Source organism: Muscardinus avellanarius (genome assembly GCF_963383645.1).
Source record: "Muscardinus avellanarius genome assembly, chromosome: 7".
NCBI lineage: Eukaryota > Metazoa > Chordata > Mammalia > Rodentia > Gliridae > Muscardinus > Muscardinus avellanarius.
Genome location: NC_137793.1, coordinates 45,814,514 through 45,833,086, shown reverse-complemented (window position 1 = coordinate 45,833,086; position 18,573 = coordinate 45,814,514). Strand labels below are relative to the sequence as shown.

At 34.1% G+C, this 18,573-nt stretch overlaps 1 protein-coding gene across 1 annotated transcript in view; it reads right to left on the bottom strand.

Annotated features, from left to right (window-relative positions):
- The window catches only part of DTWD2 (DTW domain containing 2), a gene marked incomplete at both ends in the record, with an annotated part of 123,423 nt that overhangs the window by 93,853 nt on the left and 10,997 nt on the right, over positions 1 to 18,573 (bottom strand). Inside the window, one exon of the mRNA XM_080698417.1 lies at positions 4,299 to 4,389. Within this exon, the coding sequence (XP_080554543.1) occupies positions 4,299 to 4,389 (91 nt within the window). The remainder of the gene's footprint in view (positions 1 to 4,298; positions 4,390 to 18,573) is intronic.

The following is an 18,573-nucleotide window of genomic DNA, read 5'->3' as shown; positions in this document are numbered from 1 at the left end:
TATACTATCAAATAAGATAACATTAAATGCTAAATGAGTTATGTGTGAATGTATTCCTCTAACATCTTGTACTCCATTAAGATGTATAACTAAAATGCACCAGAATGTACCAATAAAAAATATAAGGATAACGCTGGGTGTGGTGGCACACACTTGTAATCCCCGCGCTTGGGAGGCGGAGACAGGAGGATCACGCAGGTTCGAAGCCAGCCGCGCTGGTTCAAGAGACCCTGTTTCCAAAAATAAAAAAGCATAAAATAGGTCTTGGAGTATGGCCCAGAGGTAGAAGGGTTTCCAGGAACCCCAGTACAAAAAAAAAAAAAAACCTCAGCTATTTAGTGAGGCCCTTTGTAACTCAGTGAAACCCTATTTCTATATAAAGAATAAAAAATAGGGCTGGGAGTGTAGCTCAGAATGGCCTGGGTTTCATTTCCAGTGCCACAAAAAACAATAATAATAAGATAACATTAGTCTATATAAAGGCAAGGATTATGAAAAACATAAATTTGTTTTTTACTAAATTGAGCCATTTATTATGACAAACTTTTTATTTCAATAGTAGTCACATTTGGTACTACATAAGTTTGCAGATAATTGCTTCTTTATGACCAGAAAGCAAGATGCAAGAAGGTATTCAAGAAAAGAAAATAGTATATATCAAAGGGACATAAAAGCCAAGTGTGTGTGTGTCTATGTGTATGTGTGTGTGTGTAGCATTTGTGTAGTACTGGGGAGTGAACCCAGAGGCATTTTGCCTCTAAGCTATACCACCAGCCCTACTTTATTTTTTATTTGGAAACAAGGTCTCAATAAGTTGAGGAAAGCGTCACTAAATTGCTGAGGCTGACTTCAACTTTGCAATCCTCCTCTCTCAGTCTACCAAGTACTATGATTACAGGTGTCTTCATCCACCACAGCTGGATGAAGACAATATTAAAAAGTTCACAATGGCCAAATGAAACAAACTGAGCAACAAAATAAATACTAAAGTATTGTATTATAAAGCAAAGTATAAAAGAGTCTGGAATGATATAAATAAATGATTGAATAAATAAAGAATTCAATAAATAAATTTGAAAGAAGGAACAAATCTTCCTTGTAATACAATTCCAAATAATAAATATAAATATTCTCTATTCTAAAAGGTGAATTTTACTGTTTCCCTCATAATTGAGTACAGGCCAGACACAAGGCCTTGTTTCCAAAGAATACAGAAAATGGAAAGAAAATTAATAACTTCAGAGTGAAGAAATCTGGTGACCATTTCAAAAAATTCCACTAACTTGATCAGTGATTTTTTTCAACATCCTAACTTCAACACTGGGAACTTTCTACTCTCTTTCTGGTTTCCATAGAATTCTATCTTCAACTCTACAAACTGGTAGCTACTTACTATGCCTTACATGGGTTTTAAGACATTTTCCTCTGTTTTATTTAATGCTCCTCTTTACCATCAATATGCAACTTCAACACAAACTCAGTCACTTTCCAAACTCTTATAAAAGTAATAAATATTTATATGTCAAAGTAAATAGTGCTAAAAGATTTTAAATACCACAACTGTTCCCAGACATTCTTCCTAGTACCATTTCTAAGAGGCAATCACTTTTAACTCTTTCAGCTACTTCTTCTGAGAGTTAATTCTATATTGCCGTATAATGTATATGTCTTGCTATTTCCTGATTTATCGATTTTAGGTTTCACCTATTACCATCATAATAGCTAGCATTAATAATGTACAGAATTCTAAGTACAGTAGCTATAGATATATTCATTTACTTTTCACAAGAAACCAGTAAAGAAACATATCTTTATTATGTCCATTTTACTAATAAGGAAACTGAAACACAGAGAGGTTAATATGCCCAGAGTTACAGAGTTTATAAAGCTATTAAGGATTTGAACTAACACAATCTGACTCCAGAGCCTTTACTTTTTTTTTTTTTAATTGCGGTACTGGAGATGAAACCTATGGACATTCTATCTCTAAGCTACACTCCCAGCCCTATTTTTTATTCTTTATTTTGAAACAGTATCACTGAGTTGCAAAGGGCCTCATAAGTAGTAGCTGAGGCTGTCCTCAAGAACCACAATCCTCCTGTCTCAGCCTTCCAAATGCTGGAATTATAAGTGTGCACCATCATGCATGGCTGGAGCCCTTACTTTTAACTACAGTACTTTCTTTTTTGTGTGTGGTACTGGGATTCCTAGAAGCTCTTCTACATCCGGACTACACTCCCAGACCTATTTTTTTATATTTTTATTTGGAAACAGGGTCTCTTAAGCCAACGCGGCTGACTTCCAACCTGCGCAATCCTCCTGTCTCCGCCTCCCAAGCGCGGGGATTACAAGCGTGGCCACCGCGTTCGGCGCTAACTACAGTACTTTCTTATACTACTCCTTACTCTCACATCTTATCATATATATTTTTAGACAAATTAATAAACAGTATTATATCATTATAGCTAGATATACCTTGTTCACAAAAGCTAAGTAGTTTAACATAACATTTCCTTTCTATAAAGATTCCTTTATTTTTGAGATAGCTTCTTTTTTTGTTTTTATCCTTAAGTAATTTTCTACATACCTATATCTACTCTCTGAAATGCTCTATCATACCATCTCCATATGATCTTCTCTTCTGGGGTAAAGGGAGCTTTACCCAAAGCTCCCTCCTAGGACCTATTCAAATGAATTTTAACTACTGTTTTTATCGGCGAAATCATCAAACTGACATCCTTTTATGGAAACAGTGTGCTGAAGTTAAGCACAGGTAGCCCAGAATTATTGAATTAGACAAAGACTGGAAAGTTCCTTTGTTGACATGGAAAAAATACATGAATGTGTACTTACATATGAATAAAATACATTTATAATATACTATTTTGATAGATCTAAACTATGGATTAATCATAGTAAAAATTTAAAGTGATTTGAAAATATTAAAATTTCTACCAACCAAAACACCTACATTTTAAAAGACATTAAATATATGTACACTGTAAAATGAAAAGAGTATTCACTGTCAAAACTCAGGTTTAACCAAAATTGCTATGGCCAGCAAACTATCATTTCATGTAAATTTAAACTGTGCATTGTTTTAAATTAAATGCAGTAATGTAAAGATAGTGACCAACTCATCAGCATCTTGACAAAAACGCAGTGTTGTTAAACTGAAAAAAAAATTGCCCAACAAATGGAATTGTAACAATATGCAAAGAAACAGCATTTTATCGTTTGAAAAAAAAAGACATTAATTTTTTATATCTTTGTTAAAAACCTAAAGTAGTATAACCACTAAAATTTTAAAAAGTCACGCCTTCTTCAAAGCCAGTTAGGATATATTTTAAGTTCCTAAACACTGAAAGAGTTTACATTAAGCTCACTAATAAAATACATTGACTAGTTTTGTGTCAACTGTAATTTTTTTTTTTTTTGGTGGTACTGGGGTTCCTCGAAACCCTTCTACCTCTGGACTATATTCCCAGATCGATCGATCGATCTATCTATCTATCTATCTATCTCTCTCTCTCTCTCTCTCTCTCTCTCTATATATATATATATATATATATATATATATATATATATTTTTTTTTTTTTTTTTTTTTTTTTTTTTGGAAACGGGGTCTCTTAAGCCAGCAAGGCTGGCTTCAAATCTGCACAATCCTCCTGTCTCCGCCTCCCAAGCACAGGGATTACAAGTGTGTGCCACCACGCCCGGCATGTTAACTATAATTTATAGTTTCCTATGACCTACTTTCCTCCCCATTCAATCCTATAATCAGGAGTTACAAATATACTTACACACTAACATACATATAATTTTATCCAGAAAAGTATTAACTAAAACATCTTTATACATAGTATACATATTATAAAATACACATTTTTATTCATCTAAAAGAAACCAAAAATTTATGTATTCACTTTGTAAAACTAAAATGCCAGTTATTTCTATTACAGCAAGAAAAGATATTAAAGATCATAGGTGATAACCAAAATTTTAAAAAGCATTTTAACCCTTCACTCACAAAACTGCATCTTCACACCAAACTGAAGTTTTAAATTTCTATATAATTTTATAACACAATTTTTATGAAATATTTTCTGTCTGTAGAGCATTTGACACTGTATTATAATTATACAATACATGAGGCTTTTTCCCAAAGAATAAGGAAATGATTATCTATTTCTTTTCTGAAATACTAAAAAGCTGAGAGGGATGAGTATGGTTGTCTATGTCTTTCCTCTAGTACATTCATATTCCACTGAAACTGGACAGATTATAGAAATCTTACCTCTGCTGGATGCTGAATTATGTACAAGTAAGTAGAGATATGCAGAGGGTGCACTGGTAGAAATGGACACAAACATACTTTCTGAGGCCGGCTAAAGAGTAAAGCAGAAAAGGAAAATATATAATACAATGATATAACAATATCCCAATATGTATATGTATATATAAAAATCCCCTTGGTTCAATCCTCAGTACCATAAAAAAAAATACTCTTAAGTTACCAAATCACCATAGTCCTTTTATTTAAGAAGCAATACTTCTCATTCTAAATCAAGAACAGACCTCATGTCAAAAAGAAAACTTGCAACATTTCTTCAAATGACCATCACTGTGTCTCTTGCAATGGACAATAGAGAAGCTATTCATTTTTCAATCTCAAGTAAAACACTTTCAAATGCTTAAAAAAGGGAAAAAAAACTAAACTATCAAGTCTCCTATATTATTTGAAGCTGGAAAGAACAATAGCATGATAAAATATTAGAATATAACTACCATTTAGTGAAGAATTTTAATCAAACTTAGCCATCAATCAAGATAAAAGAGCTTACCAACTGTGAGAAAAATCCCAAATAGAGGACATCAGATCACCCTTGCCTATATGTATATATACATAAAAATATGTGTATATATGTATGTATATATACATATATGTATGTATATATACATATACATATATCTAGATGATATCTTAGGCAGAGGTAGAAATGCACTATACAAAATACCTCTTCTTTCTCTCACTGAACTGGAGTGGATGACAAACCCGAGGAAAACTAATACACCCACTTTTCAGAGACCTTTGATTCATTATGATTTTTCTGCCCCACATTGGATTTCCTCTCAGGAATGTAAGCAGATTCGTAGAGATGGAAAGAGTATTTCTATGCTCACAAGAGAGCAGACAGTGACTAATGGAACTAGGTATAAAAACAGGTTGAGGGATGCTGTAAAAAAGGATTTCTTATTTATTCATCAGAATGATGATTAGAATGAGGTATATTCAAATTCCAAAAAATTTAAGATTCTGATCAAAAGCATAAACTAATACAATCCAAAAGATAAACACATTACATTATTTAAAAATCAAGTAAACTGCTTCTCCAACATCACACCAGACAACATAAAGTGATATTCACCAGGTATGGTGGTACATACCTGTAATCCCAGCTACTTGGAAATCTAAAACAGAAGGATTATAAATTTGAGGCCACCCTCAGCCAAGCAAGACTCTGTCTCAATGTTTTTTTTAACTCTGTTGTTGTTGCTGCTGCTGTTGTTGTTGTTGTTGTTGTTAAAAAATAAATTAAAGCCAAGCATGGTAGCACATGCTTGTAATCCCAGTACTTGGGAGACTGAAACAGGAGGATCACAGGTTCGAGGCCAGTCTCAGCTACTTAGTGAGGCTTTCCACAAATAAGTGAGACCGTGTTTCAAAATAAAGAATAAAAAAATAGGGCTGAAGGTGTAGTTCCATGGTAGAATGCCCCTAGGTTCAATCCCTAGAACTGAAAAAAAAAAATTAGGACAGGCTATATACCTCTGTGGCAAAACACTTGACTAGCATGCACAAGGTCCTGGGTTCAATCCCTACCCTTGCAGAAAAGAAGTACTAATACAATAGCTTCCTATGCTGAGACAATAACATTTCCTCTAAAAGTTTGATTCCTATGCTATTTTTATAATTATATTTTCATTCATTAATGTGTTATGCAGCACTTGCTACTAAATTGAGTTTAACCTCAATTCATTTGGAGGATTTTTAGAATTATATAAAAACTCAGTATCACTGAACTTTCTCAGTGGTATCACAAAATCAAATTATATAAATGCCCTTTTTAAATGTTCCAAAAAAAAATTATCCTTAATGGCCTCAGTGAAAATGTCAAATAAGACTAATTTTTTAAAATAAATTGAACTGAAATATTGTGGCCTTTTAAAATGCAGTTTTGAAAATCTAACTAAATACAATTCTACAGAAATCAAGTCATCTTCATACCTAAAACATTTACCAACTGTGCTCTCAAAGTCTATTCAAAGTTGGTTGTCTGGAACTGGTTAGGTTCTTAGCTCACACCACTAAAGTTGATTCAACCCACAAATCTGTGAAATGTATTTTTATATTACTGTAAGAGTGCTATCTAACCAGGACCACACTGTTTGTGCTGTAAGACACTCCTCTTTCCTCTCATTTATTAAGTTTCTCTAATTCACAGGGCTAAATTCACTATCTTTTATTAGTCCTATACATTTCCTTTATATTTTTACTTGTATTTCTATGGTCATATCTTATGACAGTATTTTTTTTTTTTTTTGGTGGTACTGGGGTTCCTGGAAGCCCTTCTACCTCCGGGCTACACTCCCAGACCTATTTTTGCATTTTTATTTGGAAACAGGGTCTCCTAAGCCAGCGCGCGGGGCTGGCTTCGAACCTGCGCGATCCTCCTGTCTCTGCCTCCCAAGCACGGGGATTACAAGCATGCGCCACCACGCCCGGCTTATGACAGTATTTTAATTTTAGATTTGCTTCTCTCTTCCAGACAATGAACCCTGTAAAAGCAGACTTTTCATTTAACTTTGTACCTTCCAGTAGTGTTTCTCAAACTTCAGCTTGCATCAGAATCACCTAGAAGGCACATTAAACTAGCCTCTTGAGCCCACTACTACCCTACAAAGCATCTGATTCAGTACTCCTGAGAATTTACATTTCCAACAAGTTCCTAGATGATGCTGATGATGCTGGTGAGTGAGGAGTAAAAGGGATAGAAGATAGGAAAAAAAAATGGTTTGAGATACAAGTCCCTAGAGGTATATACCTGAGTGGAGTTCCCCCCGCCTCCAAGTAACTTCAATTAATTCATATCTAAATCCTGCCCATTTACCCATTTATGCAGGACAAGAAAAGTATGATTAACTCTTTTAAAAAGTAGTAAAAATAGTAAACAACAAAGTATGTGGGTATGAAGCTATGATATTGGCTCTCACAGATGCCCAGTGTGGAATATATCACCCCATGTGAACAGATCTACTATGCTAGACTGCCACAGAGTTCAGTAGAAAAGAACACCTAAAGCTGCTCTAATGCAGGCTCTTGCTCCTGTCCTACAGTATGCTTCTAGTACCACATATGGTCAATAGTTGTCTTATACACCTGAATGTCTAGCTACTAGTATTCTGCCTGGCATCCTACCTGAGGCACATACAGGCTTCATTCCTCACTTCATGGTTTTCACTTCAAGATCCCTTCTTAAAATAATCTACCTCTTCTCCCACTCTCAGCCCCAATCCCCTTATCCTGATAGACTTTTCTTCCTAGTATCTTAATACTATTTGACATGAAATGATCAGAAAGTAGGTTTTCTTTCCTACAATGTAAGTTACAGGAGGACAAGGGACTTGCCCTCCTTTTCTCAATACTGTACCCCTAACATTAGCAGAGTAGGCTCTCAATATCATTGAATACATGAAAGAATATCTTTACAGTTCCTCTTACCTCCATCTTAAGATGGTTTTCTCCTCCTCCACAATTTCCTATCCTATCCCTTTACTTTCTCACGTATTAAATGTTGATCTCTCCTCCATGTCCTCAGTAATATTTAAGCAGTATGTATTAAAAATGAAATCCAGAATGTCAGGTCTTCCTTTGTTATGCTTGTGATTATTTTAATAAGTAAAAGCATATGAGGCAAAATTCTTACTAAAGAAAAAGTAGTTAAATGTTTTATGTGTAAACACTGTTAACTGTGATTTAAGCTAAAATTGCTTTTGCAATATTTGATATTCCATAAAACATCATACCTATTTTTAAAGCATGTCTCCTTTAGTAAACTAACTCTAATCCCAATCACTTTAATAAAACTATAGTTCTCTAAAATATTTTATAATTTCAATTGATCAATTTTTTAGCAAGTTACTTTATAATTAGCACTTATCCTTGTTACTTTAATGTTAATATTTCTTAAAGTTCCCTTCTCTACAGTGCTCTGCATGTAATGGTGACTGGCTATTCAACTGTTAAACTATCTTATCAAACTACTTCTCCTCATTCTACAATCTTTTTTCCAAAGAACATCTCTCCTAGAACCAAACTTGACTCTTTAAAGTTTAAATATGTCAAATGAAAAACAAACTAATTTACAAATCAAACAATGTTTTATTCTAATATTTACTGCACATCTAACTATGTGCCAGACATAAAGCACATGGAAAAATAAAGCAGACAAAAGAATCTTTATTCTTACGAGGCTTATTTCTTCTCACTGTGCCAGAAAGAACTTTTTAGAAAGCTCTTTGCTTCCTATGAACTATTATATTTGACAGGAATAAAACACACATAACTGTATATCAAAAGATTATTTAAAAACAATGAGCATTCATTTTAAAATAAAAATCAAGCAGCTTGGCATGGTGGCACATGCTTGTAATTCCACTACTTGGGAGACTGAGATTGGAAGATTGCAGGTTTGTGGCCAGACTCAGCTACTTAGTGAGGACATTCTGCAACTTAATGAGACCCTGTTTCAAAATAAAGAATAAAAATAGGGCTAGGAATGTAGCTTGGAGGTAGAATGCCCCCTGGGTTCCATCCCCAGTACTACAGTAAATAAATAAATAAATAAATAAATAAATAAATAAATAAATAAATAAAGCTACTTCCAGAATTTATAAAGATCTGAGGAGTAAAAAAATATACCTAAAGAAATATGCACTGGTCAATTCAGTAGACATTTATGGAATAACTAATATATGTCACTGACGACGTCATTGTCTTGGTGGTATCACAGGTTTTAACATGCTCCTTCATAAAACTGGTAACGATAAGGCACCAAGGAAATTTTATGGCATAACTACTGAATTATAGACAAACATAAAAGTGTAATTACTAATGGTTATTATTTGAGCTAATTTATAACAGAATGGTCAAAATAAAAGCTGAGATTTTTTTTCATTCTCTACATTATGGTGTGAATGTATTCTAAATACTGTTTTTCCACTCATTATTGTTCATTGTCTTTAAAATCTACACAACCCGCTGGGCGTGATGACACACGCTTGTAATCCCCACGCTTGGGAGGCAGAGACAAGGAGGATCGAGCAGGTTCCAAACCAGCCACGCTGGCTTAAGAGACCCTGTTTCCAAATAAAAAAGTATAACAATAGGTCTGGGAGTGTAGCCCGGAAGTAGAAGGGTTTCCAGGAACTCCAGTACCACAAAAAAAAAAAAAAAAAATCTACACAACCCAATGGAGGTTAATTATATTCTTAAAATATAAATAAGATTCAAATAATTTCCCTAAGGGAATTCCATGAAATAAACCTTATTTTTTTTCTTTTCTTAATAAGAAATAAATAGGTAGGCTTCCTGTCAGGCTAAGATTGACTTGCTTCCTCAGTGGATATTGCAATAAAGGGTAATCTGTCATTCTGAGAATGCTATCTCTGATATCCTGGGATATAACAGAATTATGTTTGCATACAACTACAGATGTTAGGACCTACAAAAACATCTTTCTAAAGCTTAATTAAATTTCTTACTTAATTTTCACTGAGAGCATTTTTCCTCATAGAACTGATTTTAATCAAGATAATCTCACATAAACTTTAAAGGTTAGGGAATTGATGTATAGTAATTACTATTTTAAAGGATTCATTTTATGAATCAAACATAGAACTCAAAAATGTACGGCACCTCAAAATTTTCAATTCTCAACAAAATTTTTACAGTCCCAACAGAGTGAAAGGGCAAAAACCAAAAAGCTTCACAACTTTTCATTGGGTCTATCTATACTATCTATACTGCATTACACATAAAAATGTCAACAACTTTCTAATCTTAAAATAGGCTTTGGAAAACTAAATACCACAGTGCCCTCTGCTGTCTTTTAAAGAAACCAAAATGATCTGTAAAATAAACAGTAGTTTTCAAATTTCTGAAATAATATATTAACCAATGAAAGAAGAAACATCTACACAAATTGCGAACAGAATATTATAAATATACATCTCATAACTTAAAAACTGTACATAATATCTTCTATGTCTGACTGCTCTATATATGTCTCATTCCCCCTAAAAAAATTTTTATCAAATGCATTTATCTTGTAACTGACTTCAAGAATGGGGAAAGGAAAGAAAAAGAAAGGACCCAGGAAAAAATCACTGTTGTAGAACAGGTAGTAATTCTATTAATAGAATAAATATCTTTAGATTAGAGTTTCAGAGATACCTGTACCCCCCAAAAAATGCCTAGAGCAGTACAGAAATTATCAAGATTATTTGTACTATGAATTCACATCTTGGATTGCTAATAAGGAATCTTACCCTATATAAACACTATGCTTTGAAATAATATATAAAATACATAATACTACCATTACACTCCCACACCTATTTTATATTTTATTTGGAAACAGGGTCTCTTAAACCAGCTGAGACTGGCTTTGAACATGCACAATCCTCCTGTCTCTGCCTCCCAAACTCAGAGATTACAAGCTTGCACCACCACACCCGGCCTTACTTAGCATTTTAAATAGTTTATTTCACCATTATCTCTTTCTTTAAACATCTATTTTAGATATATGTATAAGGTACATAATACAATAGCATATAAAAACTTATGTAATTATAGGTAATTATACCTATTAGAAATATAACCTAATTTTTTAATCAACTGTAGTGTATAATCAAAATAATTTGTTACTGAGCTGGGTGTGGTGGTGCACACTTGTAATCCCATTACTTGGGAGCCTGAGACAGGAAGACTGAAGGTTCACAACCAGCCTTAGCTACTTAGTGAGACTCTGTTTCAAAATTAAGAATGAAATATAGGGCTGGGAGTGTCGCTTGGAGGTAGAATTCTCCTGGGTTCAATCACCAGTTACTGGTCTAGAGGTAAGTTGTTTTTACTACTAGATCTATAATTAAGAAAAGTTTTAGTGAGTGTTGTTCTAATTAAACAAGCCTTCAGAGAAGCCAGATGCCTGCAAAACAAAAGACTTGCACCCAGAGATAAACATATACAACTAAACAAAGTCCCTCAAAAATTATAATGGCAAACTGACAGGTCAACTAAGATTAAGAGAATCTTATCATAAATATATATATTTATGATAAGATATATATTTATGTATTTGCATACAACTAGAGACAAACCTCAGTGAAGTCATGGAGATGGACTAAGAGAGGGAAGCAAGTTAGGGGACAAAGAGTCAATGAAGAAAACACTTCAATGGTCATAATGTACATACACAAAATAATCAATGCCAATCTTGATACCTGGAATGAGAGGGAGAGGGGGTGGGGTGGGAGCTGGGGGAGGCTCACCAAGTGCTGTGTGCATGTATGTTTCTATCACTGAACTTCACCATGATACATGACTTCAATGCACCAATTAAAAAGATTAAAAAAAGAAATATAAAAAGTTTATAAAGTAGTAAACAGAGGCTGAGTATGCAACTAAATATTAGAATTCTTGCCTAGAATGTGTGAGGACCGAATTTAATCCCTAACACCATAAAAAAAAAAAAGGTGAAAGGGAGAACAGCTTTCTTAGCAACAAATTCAGTTAATTACTCTTTCTTTTGTACATTTCCACCATTTGTCTTAAAAGCTAGGCATGGTAATACATGCCTATAATCCTAGTAGTTGGGAGGCTGAGAGAAGAGGATCATAGGTTTAAGGCCAGCCTCAGCAACTTAGAGAAATATTCAACTTAGCAAGATCTTGTTTCAAAATAAAAAACAAAATAGGGCTGGGGTATAGCTTAGAGATAGAATGCACCTGGATTCAATCCTCAGTTAAAAAAAAAAAAAAGCAAGACAGGCGTGGTGGCGCACGCTTGTAATCCTCGCGCTTGGGAGGCTGAGACAGGAAGATCAAAGCCAGCCTCAGCTACTTAGTGAGGCTCTCAGCAACGTATTGAGACCCTGTCTCCAAATAAAATATAAAATAGGTCTGGGAGTATAGCCCGGAGGTAGAAAGCCTCTGGGTTCCACCCCCAGTACCACCAAAAAAAAAAAAAAAAAAAAAAAAAAAAAAGCAATTTATCTTGAATGTTATTTCACGTGTTGAATATTACTTCACACTTAATTAACTATAAATTCTAATACACAATTTCTTTATAATTTTGTATTATCTATCTATTGTATACTGGGTACAGGGTATTAAAAATAAATAATAATTAATGAAGAACATCCACATGACTTATTACCTTGTTTTCTGTTTTGTTTTTTGTTTGCAGTACTAAGGTCAAACCCAGGGCTTTGTGCTCTACCACTGAGTTTCCCCCAGGCCCAATTTAACTTATTTGTAGCAGATTTTATGCTCCTTATCCACTGTCCAGATAACGGGAAGAGCACAAACATCCATCCTTATAAGCAAGGAGTCAAAGGTTAAATAAAGGTATTTTATAAATAGCACAGAAAGAGGGACCATTTTAATGGGAAATATTTTCATCTTATCTATTCTTTCATCCTCTCCCCATTATCTAAAAACTACCTATATTTTAAAATGCATGTTTTTGTATAAGTTAGTTTGAGAGTATTTATCCTAATTTTATGTAAATCTCTATTTCATTAAAGACTGCAATGGGTTGAACAGTGTCATCCAAAAAGATACGTTCAAGCAGGGCAAGGTGGCCCACACTTGTAATCCCAGCATTTGGGAGGCTGAGACAAGAGAATTGCAGTTCACAGACAGCCTAAGCTACTTATTGAGGCCTTCTGCAACTCAGTGAGACACTGTTTCAAAAATAAAAAATAAAACAGTAGGGCTAGGGGGTATAGCTCAGAGGTAGAAGGCCCCTGGGTTCAATCCCCAGAATCACACACACACACACACACAAAAAAAAAAAAAAAGATATGGTCAAGTTCTAATCCCTAATACCTGTGAATGTGACCTTACTTGGAAATCAGGTCTTTTCATATGTAATAAAGTTAAGGATCTTAGGATGATTCTGGATTTAGGGTGATTTTTCAATACAGTGACTATTATAAGAAAAATAACAGGGAGATCTAATAAACAAAGGAGGGAGCCATGTGAAAATAGAGGCAGAAATTGGACCAATGAGTCTATACAAATCAAGAAACATCAAGAACTGCCAGTAGCCACCAAAAGAGAGGCATGACATGTATTTTCCTTTAATGATTCCAGAGGAGCCAATTTTACTAACACCTTGGTTCTGGTCTTCTTGCTTCCAGAATTGTTATATACTATGATAATTTAATTTTCAACTACCAAATTGTGACAATTTGTAATGACAGAAATGAGAAAGTAGTAAGAGACTCAAGGATGGGTATCTCCTAATACCCAGTCTCTCACTTGCTACTGTGTCTCATACACATAACATTGTTTCCATGAGGAAACTCCTGTCACTGGCATTCCTCAGTATGAGGGCCACAAAGCTATCTTAATACTATCAAAACTCCACAATGTATCCTAACATCCTTATCAGTTTCCTAGACACAAAGCAGGATTTCACTGTTTCTCTACCATTCTGGCAAATTTACAAGGATAACCCTCAAAAAAAGATTAAATAAAAGACCCTGGACAGTAGAAAAAGAACTTCAATGGGAAAATTGGTAAATTCTGAACAGTGTTGATAGTGCTATACATTGTTCAATTTTTAGCTTTGATAAATGAACTTAACAAAACTAAGAAGTGGGAGGTATTCTCCATAAGTTTTTCTACATTTCTATGTTTTATAAGCCAGACACTAACTATTCGTTTGCTCTGGAATATCTTTTCAAAGATGGTTATGGATTGAACAGCCTCAGAAGACAGGATTATTCCACTGAAGTAAAAGACAGGTTATGCCTGCAACCCATTATACAAGATTCAGAAACCATACACTTGGGTGGTGATGCAAACACACTGGGTACATATCATCTACCTTGTCTTCTCTGTGAAACCCCTGTAAGATGTTGAGTAGGAGAGGAGAGCAAGAGAAACCAAGATAATAAACTCATGCTAACTCTGGTGCCAAAAGTTATTAAATCCTCATCTTTGACCCAGGAATTGCACGTCTCTCACTAGGCATCTATAAAACTGTGGCACACTAACTTTTCCACATGCAAATAAGACAAAAATCTCTCATTTTTTTACAGATCTTGAAACTACTATATGGTTATGGATGATAACTATGTTGAGTTATTAGATGAAGAGTACAGAAAAACTCTAAGTACTATATCTGCAACTTTTCAATAAATCTAAAATTATTTTAGCCAGGCACAGTGGCGCACACCTGTAATCCCAGCTACTCTAGCCTGGATGATTTAGACTCTGTCAAAATAAAAATTTAAAGATAAAATAAAATAGCCGGGCATGGTGGCAAAATGCTTGTAATCCCAGCATTCGGGAGGCTGAGACCAGATGATCGTGGTTCGCGGACAGCCTCAGCTACTTAGTGAGGCCCTCCATAACGTAGTGAGACCCTGTTTCCAAATAAAGAATAAAAAACAGGGCAGGGGGTGTAGCTCAGAGGTTGAATGCCCCTGGGTTTCATTTCCAGACTCGCAATAATAAATGAATAAGTAAAAGATAAAAAATAAAATAAAATAAAATAAAATAAGAAAAAAACGCTTCAAAATTCTAAGTTAAAAATAAAACCAATCAGCCAGGCGTGGTGGCGCATGCTTGTAATCCCCATGCTTGGGAGGCAGAGATAGGAGGATTGCGCAGATTCGAAGCCAGCCGTGCTGGCTTAAGAGAGCCTGTTTCCAAATACAAAGTAATAAAATAAGTCTGGGAGTGTAGCCCGGAGGGTAGAAGGGCTTCCAGGAACCCAGTACCACCAAAAATAAATAAATAAATAAAAATAAAAAAATAAAGTCAATCATTACCCAACTACCAACTTTTCCACATCAATAATAATAATAATAATAATAATAATAATAATAATAATGAGGTCATCACTGCTATAATGAGTACATATTACACCAAGTTCTCCTTTCAGAGAATTCATGATTTGCTATAGAAGTGGTAATTCTTGCATTTTTCCAATGTTTTCCTTTTTTGGGGGGAGGGGTTCATTAAAGATTTCATTTCAAATACATTAAGCATTCTCTATATGCTTTGTTAATTACTTAGGTAACTGTAAATCATAAATTTCAGTGGCCATGTTTCAGCCCTACTAGGGATAAAAGTAGAATGATTCATGAACAAATTACTCTCCTATGGAAGGGGAAACTATACATAAATACCACAAGGACCTCATTACAACTTAACTTTACTTTCAGGAAAGTGCCATGACATTTGCCCCAAGAGCAATTATAATGAGATAAACTTATTTATATGACAAAAATATGGGCATATTTTAAAAGGGCTAACCTAATAATTGGCATAGAAAAGGAAGAGAAGGTGAAACCAAAAGGATCAACAATCTTTTCAAAGAAGTAATAGCAGAAAATTTTTCAAACATTTAGCAAGAGGTTGATACACAGGTTCAGGAAACTTATAGAAACCCCTTTAGACAAGATCAGAGAAAAGGTTCCTCACACCACATAATAATCAAACTGACCAATGTAGAAGCCAAAGAGAGAATATTAAATGCAACAAAAACAAAGGACCAAATGACATTCAGAGGCAAACCAATTAGAATCACTCCAGACTTTCCAAAGCAAGTTATGAAAGCCACAAGGGCCTGGAGAAGCATATTCCAAACTCAAGAAGAAAAAAAAACTACAGCCAAATATTTCCAACCTAGCAAAACTATCTCTCAAATTAAATAGGAAAATAAAAATGTTCCACGACAAAGAGAAGCTGAAGGAATTTCTGTCCTCCAAACCAGTGCTAGAAAAATACTCAAAAAGATTAACTGCAAAGAGCAAATAAGTAATACATGCCAGAAGCAGAGAAACAAGAATTTCAATCCAGCAAACAACTAAGCAAAGAAGAACAGACACTACCTTAAACAGAGGTTAAATCTCAAAATGTTAGGAATTAAAAATCATTTCTCAATAATCACACTAAATGTAAATGGCCTCAACATCCCAATAAAAAGGCATAAAGTGACAAAACTGATTAAAAACCAGAATCCGTCTATCTGCTGCCTGCAAAAACACAACTTATAAGTAAAGATAGTCACAAACTTAAGGTAGATGACTGAAGCAAGGTAATTCATGCTAATGAAACTCAAAGACAAGCAGGAGTACAACTATGATATCAGAAAAGTGAGACTTCAAGCCCAAGCTAATAAAAAAAAAAAAACAGGTCATTTTTTTTTATTGGTAAAAGGAACAATCCAACAAGAGGAAATAACGAAAGTCAATATTTATGTGCCAAATATAGGTGCAGTTACCTTCATAAAACAAATTCTTTGTGACATTTAAGTCACAAATAAATATTGAGAGACTTCAACACATCACTCACTCCACTAGACGATTTTCTAAAAAAAGAATCAGTAAAGATGCCTAAGACCTAAAGAATGCCATCAACCAAATGGACCTATTAGACACATACAAAATATTCCACCCAACTATAGAAAAGTTCACATTTTTCTCAGCTGCTCACAAAACCTTCTCCAAAATAGATCAAATCCTGGGGCACAAAATGAGCACTACAAAATTCAAAATTGTGACATACTTCCCTGTGTCTTTTCAGACCATAATGAAATGAAACTAGAAATCAATGATAAGAAGACCCAGAGAAAGCACATAAACATGTGGAGACTGAAAACCACACTGCTGAATGGAGAATGGGTAATAGAAGTAAGGGATGAAATCAAGAAATTTCTAGAAACAAAAATAGAGATACAATATATCAAAACTTCTGGGACACTTTGAAGAGTATTAAAAGGGAAATTCATAGCACTGAATGCTCACATAAGAACAGAAAATTACCAAATAAATAACCTAATGACACACCTAAAAGCCCTGAAAAACAGGAACAAACTAACCCCAAAGCCAGTAAAAGACAGGAAATTATTAAAATCAGAGCATAAATCAATGAAGTAGAGAACAAAAAACAAAAAAAAAACAATACAGAACACCAACAAAACCAAAAGTTGGTTTCTTGAAAAATTATCAAGACAGATAAACCACTAGCCAACCTAACTAAAAAAAAGATAATCAACCCAAATTATGAAGATAAGAGATGAAAAAGGAGATATCACTACTGAGTGTAGAAATCCAGAGGATTTTCAGAAACTACTTTAAAAAAACTATACTCCAACAAAATGGAAAATATGGAGGGAATTGACAACCTTCTTGATAAATACAACCTTCCTAAACTGAGGCAAGAAGATATAGAAAATGTAAACCAACCAATAGCAATCAAAGAGACTGAAACAGCAATAAAGAGCCTACCATCAAAGAAAAGCCCAGAACTAGATGGTTTCCCAAATGATTTTTAAAAACCTTTATAGAAGAGCTAATCCCGATACTCCTCAAACTATTTTGTGAAATAGAAAAAAAGCGAGATTCTCCCAAATATATTCTATGAAGCCAACAGCATAATACCAAAACCAAATAAAGATAGCTCAAAGAAGGAAAACTTCAGGCCTCTATATTTGATGCACTTGGATACAAAACTACTAAACAAAATACTTGCAACACACATTCAAAACCACATCAAGAAAATCACACATCATGACCAGGTAGGCTTCATTCCAGGGATGCCAGGCTGGTTCATCATTCAAAAATCAATGCATGTTATTCATCATATAACAGAATCAAAGACAAAAATCACATAATCATTTCAATAGATGCTGAAAAAGCATTTGACAAAATCCAACATCCATTTATGATAAAAACACTGCAGAGAATCAGAAGAGAAGAAACATATCTCAAAATCATAAAGGCAAAATACAATAGGCTCACAGCCAATATTAAATGGGGAAAAATTTCTAGAATTTCCCCTAAAAACAGAAACAAGACAAGGATGATTGTCACCACTTCTTTTGATATAGTACTTGAGACTCTAGCCAGAGCAATAAGGCAAGAAAAGGAAATAAAAAGAGTACAAATAGGAAAAGAAGAACTCAAACTTTCACTGTTTGCAGATGAAATGATACTATACTTAAAAGACCCAAAAGACTCAACCAAAAGGCTTATAGAACTTATCAACAAATTCAGCAAAGTATTTGGATACAAAATCAATCTTAAAAAATCAGAAGCTTTTCTGCATACTAACCATAAGTCAACTGAAAAAGAAATTCAAAAAACACTTCTACTCAGAATTTCCCACAAGAAAATAAAATACTTAGAAATAAACTTAACCAAGGGTAAAAGACCTCTACAAAGAAAATTATAAAACATTAAAAAGAGAAATCAAAGACTTTAGAAGAT